Raw genomic sequence first — 17,112 nt, 5'->3', positions numbered from 1 at the left:
TCATCGGGGTCACGTCGTTAGTGACTCACAATCCTACATCGTCAGAGATATCGTACCGTGTGACACCTCCGAACGAACTTATCGTTGCTCGTTGACACGTCGTTCATTTTCATAATCTCGTTCCTCCTTCTGCGCGTCGGTTGTTCGACGCTTCCGTGGCAGCAAACCTCACTCCGTGTGACACCCCAGGAGCAACGAACACAGCTTACCTGCGTCTCGCCGGCAGTGTGGAAGGAAGGAAGTGGGCGGGATATTTACGTCCCGCTTATCTCCGCCCCACCGCTTCTATTGGCCCGCTGCCGTGTGACATCTCTGTGATGCCGAACGTCCCTCCCCAATCAGGAAGTGGATGTTCGCCGCCCACAGTGAGGTCGTCCGGCAGGTAAGTACGTGTGACAGGGGGTTAACGACTTTGCGCGCCACAGGCAACTAATTGCCCGTGACGCACAAACGATAGGGTGGGTGCGATCGCTTATGCGATCGCACGATTTATCATCCCGTGTGACGCCCACATTAGTCTCTGATATTCATAACTTTTCCTAAGCTGTGTGACTGATACAGGGAAAGGTTTAACAGCATGAAACATCCTTTCTTCTCAATGTAAGCAGAGTACAGTGTGCGCTGGGACCGACTGCTGCTCAAAGCATATGTAGCATTGTCCTGCATCTTCATTGACTTTGATCCAGGTAATTGAGGTATGGCGTGGGAACCACTGAATTATGTTGGATGTTGGAATTTTACTTTCTAATAAATTGGTGAATGAGAGGGTCTCTAGTTTATGTTTTTCCTGTTTTCTATGTGGACTACGTCAGATTCCGTGGACAACTTTAGACTTGCATGTTTTGGGGAGGGTATTGTTTTTTTTTTTTATAAATTGGTAAACCAGGGGAAGAGTCAGGGAGTATTTTTTTTAAAATACATTTTTTGTGTGTGTTTTATTCTCTTTACATTTAATGGATTAGTAATGGGGGTGTCAGAATGATGATTCTCCATTACTAACCCCTGGGCTTGATGCCAGCTGACAATTCACAGCTGACATCAACCCCAAAAGTATTACCCTGATTGCCAATGCATCAGGGCAATCAGGGATAACTGGACACAGCGCCAGAATTGGCGCATGTAGTGCATGTGCCAATTCTTGGGTGGCTGCGGGCTGCTTTATTTAGGCTGGAAGGCCAATAACTATGGACCTTCCCAACCTGATAATATCAGCCTGCAGCTGTCTGCTTTACCTTTTCTGGTTATCAAAAAATGCAGTTTTTTTCATTTAGTTACTTATTTGGCTAAATAGCTGTACTAGCTATGTATCTCTTACCTGTCTATCTATTTATCCATCACATTTATTTCAGTGTCATGCTTTTTTTATGGTCTATGTCACATGGAAGACATATGCATGACACACACATATACACGGATGGCCACAGGGATGAACAAAATGGACTGTGCAACACGTGCGTTTTTTAAGTCGACGAGTGAAGGGGGCCTTAATCACAAGAATGTTGAAGTAAAATTTGGTAAAAAAAGCCTCCTAAGAAATTTGGTGCATTATGGCAAGTTCATGCACAAACACCAATTTTTGCTATAATTTGAATTTATTTCTGTCATAAATTCTAGTAAAATCATCAGGCCACACAACGTTAGGCCATAGGTATAGTGCTAAACACTGAATACTTTCCGTTTTAAAGATGCTCTCATCCAATCTTCTTTTCATGTAAATTTTGCAAATGTTGCTCAGATCCTTAAACGTACACTTATAATGAAGAATTTCATGAACACATCTACTTCCTTTTCCACTTACTGTCCTATATATCGCGCCCTTAATAGGTGCTATTGTAATTAGATCATTTTCCGGTTTGTAAGACGCACTTTTTTTCAAAACTGGGGGTAAAAATGGTAGTGCGTCTTATAAACTGCATATGGCTTACTGGGGTGACAATGGGGGCGCAGGATCGGCGATACGGAGGGCTTGGAGGGGTGTCACTGCAGTGGAGCAGCTCAAGAGGGTCAGTGTGCAGCAGCCGAGGGTCGGCGATATTGTGGGCTCCTGGGGTATTGTGGCAGCAGGCGCCATTGATCTGCTGGCGGACTGCGGGCTGCTTTGTATGGCAGTGGAGGCCAATCCGTGCACGCAACGCCTCCGAGGCCATTTATTTTGAAGTCCATTACGTCAACCACTGGTAATTCAACAGAGCCCGCAGATCAATGGCACTCACCGCTGTGACACCCTACGAGCCCGCAGTATTGTCAACCCTTCACTACTGTACACTGACCCTCTTGAGCCGTGACACCCCCTCCTCCAAGCCCGCCGTAAGATCAATGGAGCCCACCTCTGTGACACCCCACGAGCCCCTGGTATCGCCGACCCTCCACACACTAACCCTCTTAAGCCATGAAACCCTCACCTTCGAGCCCACAGCATTGCAACCCTGCCTCCTGTGACCTCCCTGAGCTGCTTCACCAACGCTGCTCTCCCCTGGTGAGCTAATATAAAAGACACTAGGATTATAAGATGGACCCTCATTTTAACAGTAAAAAATATTTTTTTCCTATTTTCCTCCTTCAAATTTAGGGTGCGTCTTATAATCTGATACATCTTATAAAATGAAAAATACATTAATTCATATTCTCTCAGTGATTTTAATGTCACAGCTGGTCAGGGTATATTTACATGGGAGCTGAATTAACAAAATATTAGATTTTTCTTTTGAAAAACAAAACTTTTTAGATGCATTGTGTGCCGCCCCCGTGCCAGCAGCCGAGCTGCTCGGATCCGGATCCGCAGTGGCTCGAGGGGTCTCTGGACCCAGGGGTCGTACGGACACTCAAATAAAGAGGGGCGTGATGTATACAGGGGATTGTTGTAGATACTTCATGACGCCACCCACGGAGTGTGGTAAGATGGAGTACCACCACTGCTGTTGGGGAGCACCCGAGGGCGATGGGCAGCAGCTGGGTGTTTTAACCCCTCCGCGGGTAGGGGTGGATGCCCCAGGGCTCAGTGTCCAGAAACACGGGAGGTAGTGGCCGCCGGTGGTGGTGCACCGGGCCAGACCGGAGCATGTTGGTGTACTCACAGTGAAATAATTGCACACGAGTTCGCTGGTAAACCAATGGGGTCAGTGGTCGGCTGCTGCTTCCGGGTGTATACGGTTCCCACACCCGGCTGGTGTACCAATGTCCCTTCCTCCAGCACAATGTATTTCTCTCCTTTTGTGGACAACCTCGTGTGGCACGGGGAAGTCCTCTCCCGGTTCTGCTTTGGTTGGGAGATGTGCCAGCGAAAAATGACCCGTGGGATCTCAGTGGGTTGTTGCGGATACCCTATCCCCCGCATTGGGCTGCTGTTTCGCTCTATCTGGGCTAACACTCTGGAACAACATCTGGAACCTTGTCCTCGGCCTGGTTAATTAGAGAAGGGGCTTGCAACCGTCTTCTAACTAGGGTCCAGGTACCCCGCCTGTGCACGGTTTCCGGACCGGATCTCAGCTTTCGGTACCAGCGGGCTCCAACCCTGTCCCGGTCCACTTTGGATTTCCCGCGACCAGACTCCCATCGCCTTTGGACATGGTCCACTGCTTGCCACCTAGCCAGTAGACCAGGGCCACTACCCTGGCTACTCTTCACTAGGCTCAGTCTTGACCTCCACTCTCACTTGAGCCCTGGCTTGAACTACTACTCTTCCTGAACTCCAACTTCAACTTGAACTGCCTGGTTGCCACCTCCGGATCCTCAAGACCCCTAGGTGGGCGCTCCCAGTCCGCCTGGTCCTGCCCACTGGTATATCCTTCCTACCCTGAGGGGGGTGGCTAGGATTTTATGGCAGATGGTACCTGATGTGGGATGGTGTTGTGTGGAGTGTAGTGTTTCTCTGTGACCACCTGGCGGCACCAGGGCGTCACATTTGCACCTAAAGGTCTTCAAAAGTATATGCAGTACATAGCTTTTCACCTTTATTTTCTTTTTATATTTCTGAAATTGTGTACATTTTTTTTCCTTTAACCCATAATAAAATAAAAATCCAGCAAGGAGCATTGACTAAAAACAGAAGATAGAGAACAGCAGGACCAAATATTTTCTTACACAGAGAAACCATAAGAGGTAATTGGCTGCCAACTTTCTTAAGGTCTTAGGCATTATGGCTGACTTAAGCCAGCAAAACTTTAACATCATTGCAATACAAGAATGGCAGCATTTCTCTCCAGCTAAGAAAATTAATTTACCCTGCTGCCTCAGTGCTATCTTTTTTCAGGCCCCCCTTGGAGAGCATAGTCGCCTATGATTTCTGAGGTCAGGGATTCTTGGAACATCCGGACATAGGAAAGATTGATGTAAGCTATTACTATATACCGTTATTCCCGTCATTGTGCTCATGTTGTGTCAAATGATCAACTTGCCAGAAAATATAGTTAATAGACTGTATTGGTATTCTGTATGTAACTCAAAATAAAAATGAGACATAGCCATCCTTCATATATTCGGTGTATCTTTTACATTTACCTTGCAGTGTTAAAGAAACATGTCACCAGGTTTTTGCCATCTAATCTGAAAGCATCTATACAATGATTCCAGCGATGTTTACTTATTGGTTTGATTGGTGTAGTTTTTATAAAATCACTTATATCAGCAGGAGGTTCTCACTAGAAGACAAGTAAAACCTGCTGCAGCCAAGTAGTCGAGCATAACCACGACCTTTGCATAGCCTCGCCTTCACCAATGATTGGCAGAATTCTCTGTACACTGTGCATAGGCAGAAAGGTCATCATTCAGAGAGCTGCTAGATTTACTGCAGTAAAATAGTGATTTTATGGAAACAACAGCAAACAGATAATTAAATGACATATCGCTGAAATAAGGATATTTGCCACAACATCAGGTTGTTCTCACTTGAGGTAGCAAGTCTTTACAGTTAGAGCAGTCAGACTGTGGAATGCCCTACCACAAGAGGTAGTAATGGCAGATACTATAACAGCTTTTAAAAAAGGGCTGGATGATTTCCTCAGCACACAACATTGTTGGTTATAAATTACTTAAGGCTGCTTTACATGACCGATATCGCTAGCGTGGGTACCCGCCCCCATTGGTTGTGTGACGTGGGCAAATCGCTGCCCGTGGCGCACAACATCGCTCAGACCCATCACACTACTTACCTGCCTAGCGACGTCGCTGTGATCGGCGAACCGCCTCCTTTCTAAGGGGGCAGTTCGTTCAGCGTCACAGCGACGTCACAGCTGCGTCACTGATCCACTGCCCAATAGAAGCGGAGGGGCGGAGATGAGCGGGACGAACATCCCGCCCACCTCCTTCCTTCCACATTGCGGGCGGGAGGCAGGTAAGGAGAGGTTCCTTGTTCCTGCGGTGTCACACGTACCGATGTGTGCTGCCGCAGGAACGAGGAACAATTTCGTTACTGCTGCAGCAACGATATTCGAGAATGGACCGATGAGCGATTTTGCACGTTTTTGCAACGATGCAAAATCGCTCAAAGGTGTCACACGCAACGGCATCGCTAAACCGACCGGATGTGCGTCACAAATTCCGTGACCCCAACGAGATCGCTTGAGCGATGTCGCAGCGTGTAAAGTGGCCTTTAGTGACCAAATGTAGAACTGGTGGAGGAAGGTTGAACTAGATGGACCTAGGTCTTTTTTCAACCTAAGTAACTATGTACTATGTAAAAAACCTTTTGACATTTCTCTTTAAGTTTTATATACTTACAGCCTAATATATGGTTAGTTACAGAAATAATTTTTTCAACTAGTTAATATACTGTGATATTTTGTTCAAATTTGGATGAGGGGCTTATTTGGGATACACCTTTTCAAATTCTGATTTAATGAAATAGCAAACGCCAAGATAGAATTGAGGCAACACCAATTTCGGTGGGACCTGATGATCATCTAATGCAGGGGTGAGGAACGTTTTTTCTGCCAAGGGCCATTTGGAAATTTCTACCATCATTTGGGGGCCGCACAAAATGATCAACTTGAAAATTGGCCTAATATATTCGGTAAAACAATTAATTAACTGTCCCCTACTGTAGTGTCCGGAGCTGCTTCTCTTTGGTGCAGCTGTGATGTTAGGTGATATTGATCATGCTGCTTCTCACAACTGCTTTTCCAGGTTTGTCTCTGTCTGGGTGTCCAATCCCATTACTAACCAAGCAAGTGTAGAGTTAATAAAACACACACAGGATAACACACACACACACTCCCTCGTTCAATTTATTAATTACAAAAAAAATCCTCCAAGGTCCGTCGTAATCCAATGGTGTAATATCCCATGACCCCCATCGATTCCTATGGAGCTTCATTCTGAGAACATTCTTAAATGAAGGCTTCATAGATCACTCACGGTAAGTGGCAGACCCAGAATTTTTCACACCCATGAGCAATACAGGGTAATATTGTGGTACCGTGTTAGCCAGAAAAATCAATTGAAATACTATGTCCCAAGAATGACAAAAGTATATTAGGAGTGATACCTTTATAGGCTAACCAGAAAAATTATATTACCAAGCTTTCAGAGAACAAAGGCTCCTTCTTCAGGCAAATTACAAATGAATTACTGAGACCAAATCACAACATTTAAATGAATGTTACAACAGGACATGGGAAAGATGATGTCTCCTAAAGATAAGCCAAGAAAATCAAATTAGGTTTTTTCTTAGAAATGCAGGTGAGTTGGAAGTGGTCTTTTCAGATCACTTCTGAGGTTCTTCTGGTGGAGGTGTGAAGTGTGTCCATGTAGTGAGTCATAAATCCAGGTGTTAAATTGAGTCCTTTTGTTAAAGATACAAACATCCTTATCAGTTTGAATTCCCAAATAGGTACTTTTAGGGGTGCTTCACACACAGCGAGCTCGCTGCCGAGATCGCTGCTGAGTCACGCTTTTTGTGACGCAGCAGTGACCTCATTAGCGATCTCGCTGTGTGTGACACTGAGCAGCGATCTGGCCCCTGCTGCGAGATCGCTGCTCGTTACACACAGCCCTGGTTCGTTTTCTTCAAAGCCACTCTCCCGCTGTGACACACAGATCGCTGTGTGTGACAGCAAGAGAGCGACAAATGAAGCGAGCAGGGAGCAGGAGCCGGCGTCTGACAGCTGAGGTAAGCTTGTAACCAAGATAAACATCGGGTAACCAAGGTGGTTACCCGATATTTACCTTAGTTACCAGCCTCCGCAGCTCTCACGCTGCCTGTGCTGCCGGCTCCGGCTCTCTGCACATGTAGCTGCTGTACACATCGGGTTAATTAACCCCATGTGTACAGCAGCTAGGAGAGCAAGGAGCCAGCGCTCAGTGTGCGCGGCTCCCTGCTCCCTGCACACACAGTTAAGCGGTGTGCGCTGGTAACTAATGTAAACATCGGGTAACCATACCCGATGTTTACCTTAGTTACCAGTCTCCGCAGCTTCCAGACGGCGGCTCCGTGCAAGCGCAGCGTCGCTTGCACGTCGCTGCTGGCTGGGGGCTGTTCACTGGTCGCTGGTGAGATCTGCCTGTTTGACAGCTCACCAGCGACCATGTAGCGATGCAGCAGCGATCCTGACCAGGTCAGATCGCTGGTCGGATCGCTGCTGCATCGCTAAGTGAGAAGGTACCCTTAAATCTGTCATACTGTGTCCCTGTCTAGAGAAATGTTTTCCTACAGGCGTGTCCAGTTCCTTTTTTATTGTGTGCCTGTGTAGATTCATCCTTGTTTGTAGTTTTTGTTTAGTTTCCCCAATACAGTTAGGTCCAGAAATATTTGGACAGTGACACAAGTTTTGATATTTTAGCTGTTTACAAAAACATGTTCAGAAATACAATTATATATATAATATGGGCTGAAAGTGCACACTCCCAGCTGCAATATGAGAGTCTTCACATCCAAATCGGAGAAAGGGTTTAGGAATCATAGCTCTGTAATGCATAGCCTCCTTTTTTTCAAGGGACCAAAAGTAATTGGACAAGGGACTCTAAGGGCTGCAATTAACTCTGAAGGCGTCTCCCTCGTTAACCTGTAATCAATGAAGTAGTTAAAAGGTCTGGGGTTGATTACAGGTGTGTGGTTTTGCATTTGGAAGCTGTTGCTGTGACCAGACAACATGCGGTCTAAGGAACTCTCAATTGAGGTGAAGCAGAACATCCTGAGGCTGAAAAAAAAGAAAAAATCCATCAGAGAGATAGCAGACATGCTTGGAGTAGCAAAATCAACAGTCGGGTACATTCTGAGAAAAAAGGAATTGACTGGTGAGCTTGGGAACTCAAAAAGGCCTGGGCGTCCACGGATGACAACAGTGGTGGATGATCGCCGCATACTTTCTTTGGTGAAGAAGAACTCGTTCACAAGATCAACTGAAGTCCAGAACACTCTCAGTGAAGTAGGTGTATCTGTCTCTAAGTCAACAGTAAAGAGAAGACTCCATGAAAGTAAATACAAAGGGTTCACATCTAGATGCAAACCATTCATCAATTCCAAAAATAGACAGGCCAGAGTTAAATTTGCTGAAAAACACCTCATGAAGCCAGCTCAGTTCTGGAAAAGTATTCTATGGACAGATGAGACAAAGATCAACCTGTACCAGAATGATGGGAAGAAAAAAGTTTGGAGAAGAAAGGGAACGGCACATGATCCAAGGCACACCCCATCCTCTGTAAAACATGGTGGAGGCAACGTGATGGCATGGGCATGCATGGCTTTCAATGGCGATGGGTCACTTGTGTTTATTGATGACATAACAGCAGACAAGAGTAGCCGGATGAATTCTGAAGTGTACCGGGATATACTTTCAGCCCAGATTCAGCCAAATGCCGCAAAGTTGATCGGACGGCGCTTCATAGTACAGATGGACAATGACCCCAAGCATACAGCCAAAGCTACCCAGGAGTTCATGAGTGCAAAAAAGTGGAACATTCTGCAATGGCCAAGTCAATCACCAGATCTTAACCCAATTGAGCATGCATTTCACTTGCTCAAATCCAGACTCAAGACGGAAAGACCCACAAACAAGCAAGACCTGAAGGCTGCGGCTGTAAAGGCCTGGCAAAGCATTAAGAAGGAGGAAACCCAGCGTTTGGTGATGTCCATGGGTTCCAGACTTAAGGCAGTGATTGCCTCCAAAGGATTCGCAACAAAATATTGAAAATAAAAATATTTTGTTTGGGTTTGGTTTATTTGTCCAATTACTTTTGACCTCCCAAAATGTGGAGTGTTTGTAAAGAAATGTGTACAATTCCTACAATTTCTATCAGATATTTTTGTTCAAACCTTCAAATTAAACGTTACAATCTGCACTTGAATTCTGTTGTTGAGGTTTCATTTCAAATCCAATGTGGTGGCATGCAGAGCCCAACTCGCGAAAATTGTGTCACTGTCCAAATATTTCTGGACCTAACTGTATATGTTCCTCCAGGGCATCTTGTGCACTGTATCATGTATACCACATTGGAGGATGTACATGAAAAGAGGTCCATGATCTTGTAGTTCTGATTTGTGTTGGCTATGTGGACCGTATTTGTTGGTAAAATGTGGGTACAGGTCTTGCATTTCTTGCCATTACAGGGGAATGTGCCCGTCTATGATGGCGATGAGAGGACACTTCTACCAAGGAGATTCCTTAAGTTAGGGGGCTGTTTGAAGGAGAGAAGTGGTAATTCTGGGAATATTACTTTCAGTCTGTGGTCCCTGTGGAATTTGGGTTGAAAATCAGCACCAATTTTCCTTAGGATGCTCATGTGGGGATTATATGTGACCACAAGCGTTCACATTGTTCACAAGCGGTACTATTGTTATCCTCCCTCTGTTTGTAATCCAGGAGGCTGTTTCTTGAGATCATTGTAGCTCTGTGGATCTGTTCATCTATTACCAGTGGATACAACAAGGATACCATCCACTGGTAATAGATGAACAGGTCTACAGAGCTACAAGGATCCCAAGAAGCAGCTTCCTGGATCACAAACAGAGGGAGGATAACAATAGGGTACCGCTTGTGGTCACATATAATCCCCACATGAGCATCCTAAGGAAAATTGGTGCTGATCTTCAACCCAAATTCCACAGGGACCACAGACTGAAAGTAATATTCCCAGAATTACCACTTCTCTCCTACAAACAGCAACCTAACTTAAGGAATCTCCTTGTTAGAAGTGTCCTCTCATCACCATCAGAGACGGGCACATTCCCCTGTAATGGCAAGAAATGCAAGACCTGTACCCACATTTTACCAACAAATACGGTCCACATAGCCAACACAAATCAGAACTACAAGATCATGGACCTCTTTTTATGTACATCCTCCAATGTGGAATACTTGATACAGTGCACAAGATGCCCTGGAGGAACATATATTGGGGAAACTAAACAAAAACTACAAACAAGGATGAATCTACACAGGCACACAATATAAAATGAACTGGACAGGCCTGTGGGAAAACATTTCTCTAGACAGGGACACAGTATGACAGATTTAAAAGTACTAATACTGAAAGGTCATTTTAAAGATGACAGAGAGAGAAAAATGTGGGAATTCAAACTGATAAAGATGTTTGGATCTTTAACAAAAGGACTCAATTTAACACCTGGTTTTATGACTCACTACATGGACACACTTCACACCTCCACCAGAAGAACCTCAGAAGTGATTTGAACAGACCACTTCCAACTCCTCTGCATTTCTAAGAAAAAACTTAATTTGATTTTCTTGGCTTATCTTTAGGAGGCGTCATCTTTCCCATGTCCTGTTGTAACATTCATTTAAATGTTGTGATTTGGTCTCAGAAATTCTTTGTGCTCTGAAAGCTTGCTAATATAATTTTTCTGGTTAGCCTATAAAGGTATCACTCCTAATATACTTTTTTCATTCTTGGGACATAGTATTTCAATTCACACCCATGAGAATTTCCTTACCTTCTGCTGACCAAGAGTGAACTATGGAGTTTTATTGAAATGAGGCACCATAAGTTACTCCTGGTAAACTGGCAGATCCAGAATTTTTCACTGTCTTTTAAATAAATTGGTGAACGAGGGAGTGAGGGGAGTCTTTATTTAAATAAACCTAATTTTTCCTGTTTGTGTGTTTTTTAAATCTACCCTTGGCAGGTTAGTCTGATAGATGTCTGATAGATGCCTCTCCATTACTAACCCCTGGTCTTCTTGATGCCAACTGTCAATTCACTGGTGACATCAACCAACAAAAATATTACCTTCTACTGATTGTCACCGCTCCACATCAATCGGGAAGAAGTGGGCAAAGTGCCAGAATTGGCGCATCAGGGGTCTTCAATTTTTAGTATAACCAAGGGCCTTCCCAGCCAGTTAATACCAACCCCCCTCTGTCTGCTTTACCTTGGCTGGTTATCAAAAATAAGGGGGACCCCAATCCGTTTTTTTTTTTTTTAATTATTTCAATGAATAATTTTAAAAAGTTCTGTGGGTTCCCATCTATTTTTGATAATTAGCCAAAGTAAAGCAGACAACTGATCGCTGAAGGCCCCAACTGGCTGCTTTACCTATGCTGGTTATCAAAAATAGGTGGGACCCCAAACTCTTTTTTTTTTTTAATTTATTTATTATTCATAGCAGCATATAGGCATCTTCCTCATGACAAAAAATTAGTTTATTGCCTTCATTACAGCCTTTCAATAAACTGTATTAGTATATGGATAGTACCTGAACTCTGAACTCCAAACATTAACTTGTTTAAAGTCTGTGTTTGATTTTGAGTCCCAGACACCAGGTGTCCGGTACGAACCACGAACTTTACCGTTTGTTTTCGCTCATTTCTACTGATGACTCAAAGTAACAGTTTTTCATACAAGTTGGCATATTTTTGTTTTATAATTATGACACAACAACTAATTTTACAGCTTAGCTAGAAATAACAATATTATTATCATTCTTTTGTCAAAGGAGCTTGGGGTCAAAATAATATGCAATATGCTGTCAGTTTCCCTCCAAGCAGTGTTTGGTATATTCTGTATTGTCCATAACTGAACATGTATTTTTTTTTACTTGCAGCTCAGTATTTTGCAAGTATTATGGTGATTGTTGGACTCTCTGTGGTTGTTACGGTGCTGGTACTGCAGTTTCACCATCATGATCCCCATGCAGGAAAAATGCCTAAATGGGTAAGTGTTTCTTAAATTGATTTTCCAGGGTCATCTTTTTATTTTGGTGCAGTTGCGAAATTCGTATTTTGAACAAATAAAAAAAACAACACAAAAACAAAAACCCCATAGACCCCATTCTGGTCAATTTATCCTTTCTGCTTAGTTAACATCCATTTTGTAACAGAACAAAGTAATTGCACTTAAAATACAGCTTTAAATTGAGCCTCATATAGTTCTGCTGTAACTAGAGGCCAGGTCTGTCAAGTAAGAAGTTGGTATTCTGACCACGTGCTAAAATTACGTGCCATTCATTATGTACAAGACTTTTCATGACTGACATCTTCCTTTGATATATGTGTCGACAAAGTTTTCTTCAAATTCGTGGGCCTGCTCTGGTGCTGCGAGAGCTCTTGCATTTGGAAAAGATTTTGTCTGAGCAGTCTTAGGCTATTTGCACAAGGTGCGTTTTTTATGCATTTTTTGACAAATCTGCACCAAAATCTGAATGCCTAAAGCCAGCAAAGTCTGTGAGATTTCTGAAGCGTTGTGCCCATGTTGCTTTTTTCTTGCAGATTTGGCGCAGATTTTGTTGCAAAAAAATAGTTGGGGTGTTTTTTACTGCATTTTTTAATATTTCCAACCATTAACGTCATTAAAAAAAGCATACCACAAAACTCACACAAAAAAAGCACCGAAAATGCTAATTTTTATATGCTTTTTTTTCAGGCAGATTTCAAGCAGAAAATTTCTGCACCAGATCTGCAGTGTCTGCATGTAGCCTTAAAACAAGAGTCCAGATCCAGAGATGCATGTATGTGTATGTGAGCTGGTTAGACAGGGATATCTGAGGTGTACTAAGCAGATACTCTTACAAGTAGGAAGGCGTGAGTCAAAGACAAGGGGTGCCTCGTTTGCCCTACTTAGGTCAGAGCAAAGTCTGTAGTATGCAGGCACTGGCTTTACTTCCATATCATTAGCTCCCTCATGTGCTGCTGACTGCGCAATAGGGCAGAGCGATGCGGCGCGTGCACAGGTCTCGAATTTATCTGCAAAGGTATAAGATTTTAAGCATTATGTGGATAACTTAGAAGATGTCATTCGCTTTCATCACAAAAAAAAGTGGCTGCTTTTGCAAAAATTGCGGAGGCATTAAGCACATTGCCTAGTAGGCCAACCACCGTTGCTGTCAAGTTTTCGTGCAGTGCTTACAAGCTAATCAGGATTAGTTGGTATCCACTCTCCAGACACCATAACCAGCTTCAAAATGGTGCTGGCAAGAACAATAGAAAAGAGCTTGTAACTGAGAATGTTCTGCTGTTTAGCAATGTAGTCGGTCTCCAAGGCAACCAGCTATAAACAAAAGAAAAATGTTTATGCCTCAAGAAAGACTGAATATTTTTAATAAGCAGTAAACTGTAAAATTGCTTGTAATTACATGCACTATCCAACAATGCCCATTAATGAAGATGATATACAATATAAATGCATAATGAAGCCTACATTTTAATAAACTGTCATTAATGACTTGTGCCATAATTATTATGTATTTTGAACATTTTCTGCGCCTTGCAAAAAATGGTGATATGATTTACCTGAAAAGGGCTGTGGCTTTGCAGGATGATGGAGCCTAACGTACAGCACAGTGTCAAAAAGGCAGCAGAATTGTGGCGCAAATTTCTGGTACACGCTATGCAAACTAGTGGTGTAAAATCAGACTAAACGGTCTTAAAATATGCAAGTTTATCAAACAGGATGAACTATTAAGCTAAATCTGTCACATTTTAAGATTGTCTAGTTTAACTTTACACTGTCTAATAATTTTACAGTATTGCTAAATATGTATCACATAAGAATAGTAAGGCTATGTGCCCAAAGAACAACGTACCCACGGAATTTGCTGCAGGAAAACCCGCGGATTTACAGTATCTGGATTTTCTAGATAAATCCACAGGATTTAGCAAGTACAGACACTCCCCATGTTACCCTATGGGACATGGGCAGTGTGTGTCCATGCTGCAGTATGTGCGGCTGCAGAATATGCTGAGGATGTCCCGCAGCCGCACGTAACTGCATGTCACTTATTACTGCAGAAATACCTGTGGAATTCCTGCCTTTCCACTATGGAGATAGAGGCTGGGACTTCCGCAGGTAAGTCGCACGAATGTCCACAGGTTTACAGTGCAAAAATGCTTGAATCCCGCAGCAATGGATAGCTGCGGATTCCGGGGAGCAGCTGCGGGAAACCTGTGGACATACCTACGGCAAATTCCGCAGATACGTTGTCCCGTGGGCACATGGCCCATCACTAAAAACAAAAAAAATTGTGTGAAATCTATCCCATGCTCAATAGAAAACTCCAGTCTCTCAACTAGTGGTGTTAGTGGAATCTGAAGGTATCTGGGGCACCAGTGAATAGTACAAGAGAGGTGATGCAGTTACAGTGGAAAAATGTTATAGCTTGGGTCATATGGCAAAAAAAAATGGGCAAAAGACCCATGGCACATGCAATTTGCTACAGTACCACAAAATCATAACAAATCAGAAGATGCTATGAAATGCTAAAATTAAAATTTGCCTTGTAATTTTATGGTAGGGGTACATACGGCATTTGTTGGCTACTGAAGTTCCCATGTAAAAGAATTGTGTTGCACAATTTGTGTGATTTTACGTCTGTGCAACATCATATTCTATCAACAATACAGTGCAATGCTTAGTCAAATTAAAGTTGCAATATACAAGTGTATCTCAAAAAATTAGAATATCATCAAAAAGATAATGTATTTCAGTAATTCAATACAATGTGGGTTGTATACTACATGAGGGTGCCTAATGCTATATGGGTCTGCATTGTGCTATATGGGGGCTGTATACTACATGAGGGTGCCTAATGCTATATGGATCTGCATTGTGCTACATAAGGGATGCTTAATGCTATATGGGGGTCTGCATAGTGCCACATGGGGACTGCATAATGCCATATGGGGGCTGCATAGTGCCATATGGGGGTTGCATAATGCTACATGGGGGCTATATGGAGGACTATGGGGGCTTCATAACACTATATGGAGGAATATGGGGGCTGCATACTAGTATACCCCCAGAGTTGTATGTTCCCTCCACCCCGGTGCTGTATACCACCTCAGAGCTGTTTGTCCCCCCCACCCCAGAGCTGTATGTCCCCCCCACCTCAGAGCTGTTTGTCCCCCATCTCACAGCCACTACCCCCCTCCAGAGCTGTTTGCCCCCCATTGCTGTATACCCCTTTCCTTAGTAATATGTATACCCCCAGTAATGTGTATGTCCCCAGCCTCTCTTGTGATGTATATACAGCAGTGTTAGTGTGCTCTATGTGCGGCCATGTCTGTTAGTGACTGGACTGCCACCAATCAGCGTGGCACAGACACATGCCCAGGAGGAGCTGGAGGGAGACAAGCGGGGAGGTGAATGAGGCTGTTGCCGGCTTCCCAATATTAAAAAATATATATAAATATATAAAGATATAAAAATAATGTGTTTGTGTGTGCATGTCTGATGTGTATCTATGTATGTCACTATATATGACTGTGTCTAGATTTATGTCTATTTATATATGGTTTTGTCAATTTCTCTTTAAATATGTATGTGTTCGTATGCCTGTGTGTGTATGTATTTGTGCATTTTGTGCATGTCTATGTGTGGATGGGGCCCACTGAGACTCTTTCGCCCAGGGCCCACAAAAGCCTGGAGCTGACCCTGCTCACAAACCTCCATGTTATATACAGATGGTTCCCTCTATAGTCTCAGAGTGGTGCTGGCCCAGGGCCAAGAGGAACGGATTATTGCCTATGCCAGTCAATTCATATGGGACTCAGAGACAAACCCTTGAAATTACAGTTCATTTAAATTGGAGTTTCTAGCCCTGGTGTGTGCGATGGCTGAAAAGTTTTTAGAGTACATGTCATGCTCAGAAGTTCAAGTGTGGACTGACTGACAACAACGTGCTTGACCCCCTGAAGACTGTGAAGTTGGGAGCATTTGGACAATTAAGGGTTGCAAGGATGTCTAAGTATCAGTAGATGATAACCTACCAGTCAAAGGCTGGAAATACGCATGTGGACGCACTGTCCACAGTGACGCATGGACTACTGATCTAGGATGTGGATGAAGAGCTAGAGGGGGATCAGACCCCAGACTTCAGGCGCTTTGCAGGAGCTCTCTTGGCCTTTCGAGAGGCAGGAGGAGAATTGTGACCAAATCAAGTGCTGGGGCATCCAAGAGATGAGTGGCTGCAACTGCAACATTCTGACCCAAAACTAGTGGAGCTGAGAAAGTTGGTGACCCTAAGCCAGAATCCCAACAGAGAAGAAAGGGCAGCATTTTCAATCAGTGCCTTGCAGACACTTGGCCAGTGGGAGCGGCTCTATATGAAGAATGGCCTGTTATACAGGGATGGTGTCAATTTTTGCAAAGGAGGCTAATGAGAAGGGCACACATTTTGGGGCAGCAATAACTTTCCAATGCTTGCAATGATTTATGTCCTGGCCCCAACTTCATCGGGTGGTGTAAGAAGTTTGTCAAAATTGCCGACTGTTTCAACTGACTAAGCCTCCAGAACAGAGAACACCCAAGTTATAAAGACATCTGAAGTGCAAATGGTCGACTACATCATGATCGGCCTGTCACTTAGCAGTTGTAAATATAGCCTGGGGATGACAGACCACTTCACCAAGTTCCCAGTCGTAACTCTGATCCGGGACCAGACGGCTGAGTCAGCGGCCTGAGCCATCTACTAAGATTTCACCCCTGTGTACAGGTGCCCTAAGAGGATCCATTCTGACCAGGGAGCCCACTCTCAAGGAAGAGCCATGGAAGAGCTACATCAACTCTACAGTATAGAGAAATCTCTGACAGCACCCTTTCACCTTTCACCCTCAAGGGAATAGAACCTGGGAACTCTTCAAAAGGAGATTCTTGCAGATATTAAGAATGCTGGAAGATGAGGTAGTCTGACTTCATGACAGAGTTGGTGTGGGTGTATAATAATCG

General features: G+C 43.8%; 1 protein-coding gene across 2 annotated transcripts in view; it reads left to right on the top strand.

Annotated features, from left to right (window-relative positions):
- Nucleotides 1-17,112, top strand: part of LOC142292355 (neuronal acetylcholine receptor subunit alpha-7-like) — a 336,257-nt gene that overhangs the window by 298,221 nt on the left and 20,924 nt on the right. For both annotated transcript variants that reach the window (XM_075337677.1, XM_075337683.1), the window contains one exon: nucleotides 11,996-12,105. In XM_075337677.1, the coding sequence (XP_075193792.1) occupies nucleotides 11,996-12,105 (110 nt within the window). The remainder of the gene's footprint in view (nucleotides 1-11,995; nucleotides 12,106-17,112) is intronic.

Source organism: Anomaloglossus baeobatrachus, chromosome 1, assembly GCF_048569485.1.
Source record: "Anomaloglossus baeobatrachus isolate aAnoBae1 chromosome 1, aAnoBae1.hap1, whole genome shotgun sequence".
Classification (NCBI taxonomy): domain Eukaryota; kingdom Metazoa; phylum Chordata; class Amphibia; order Anura; family Aromobatidae; genus Anomaloglossus; species Anomaloglossus baeobatrachus.
This window is presented reverse-complemented; position numbering and strand designations above follow the sequence as displayed.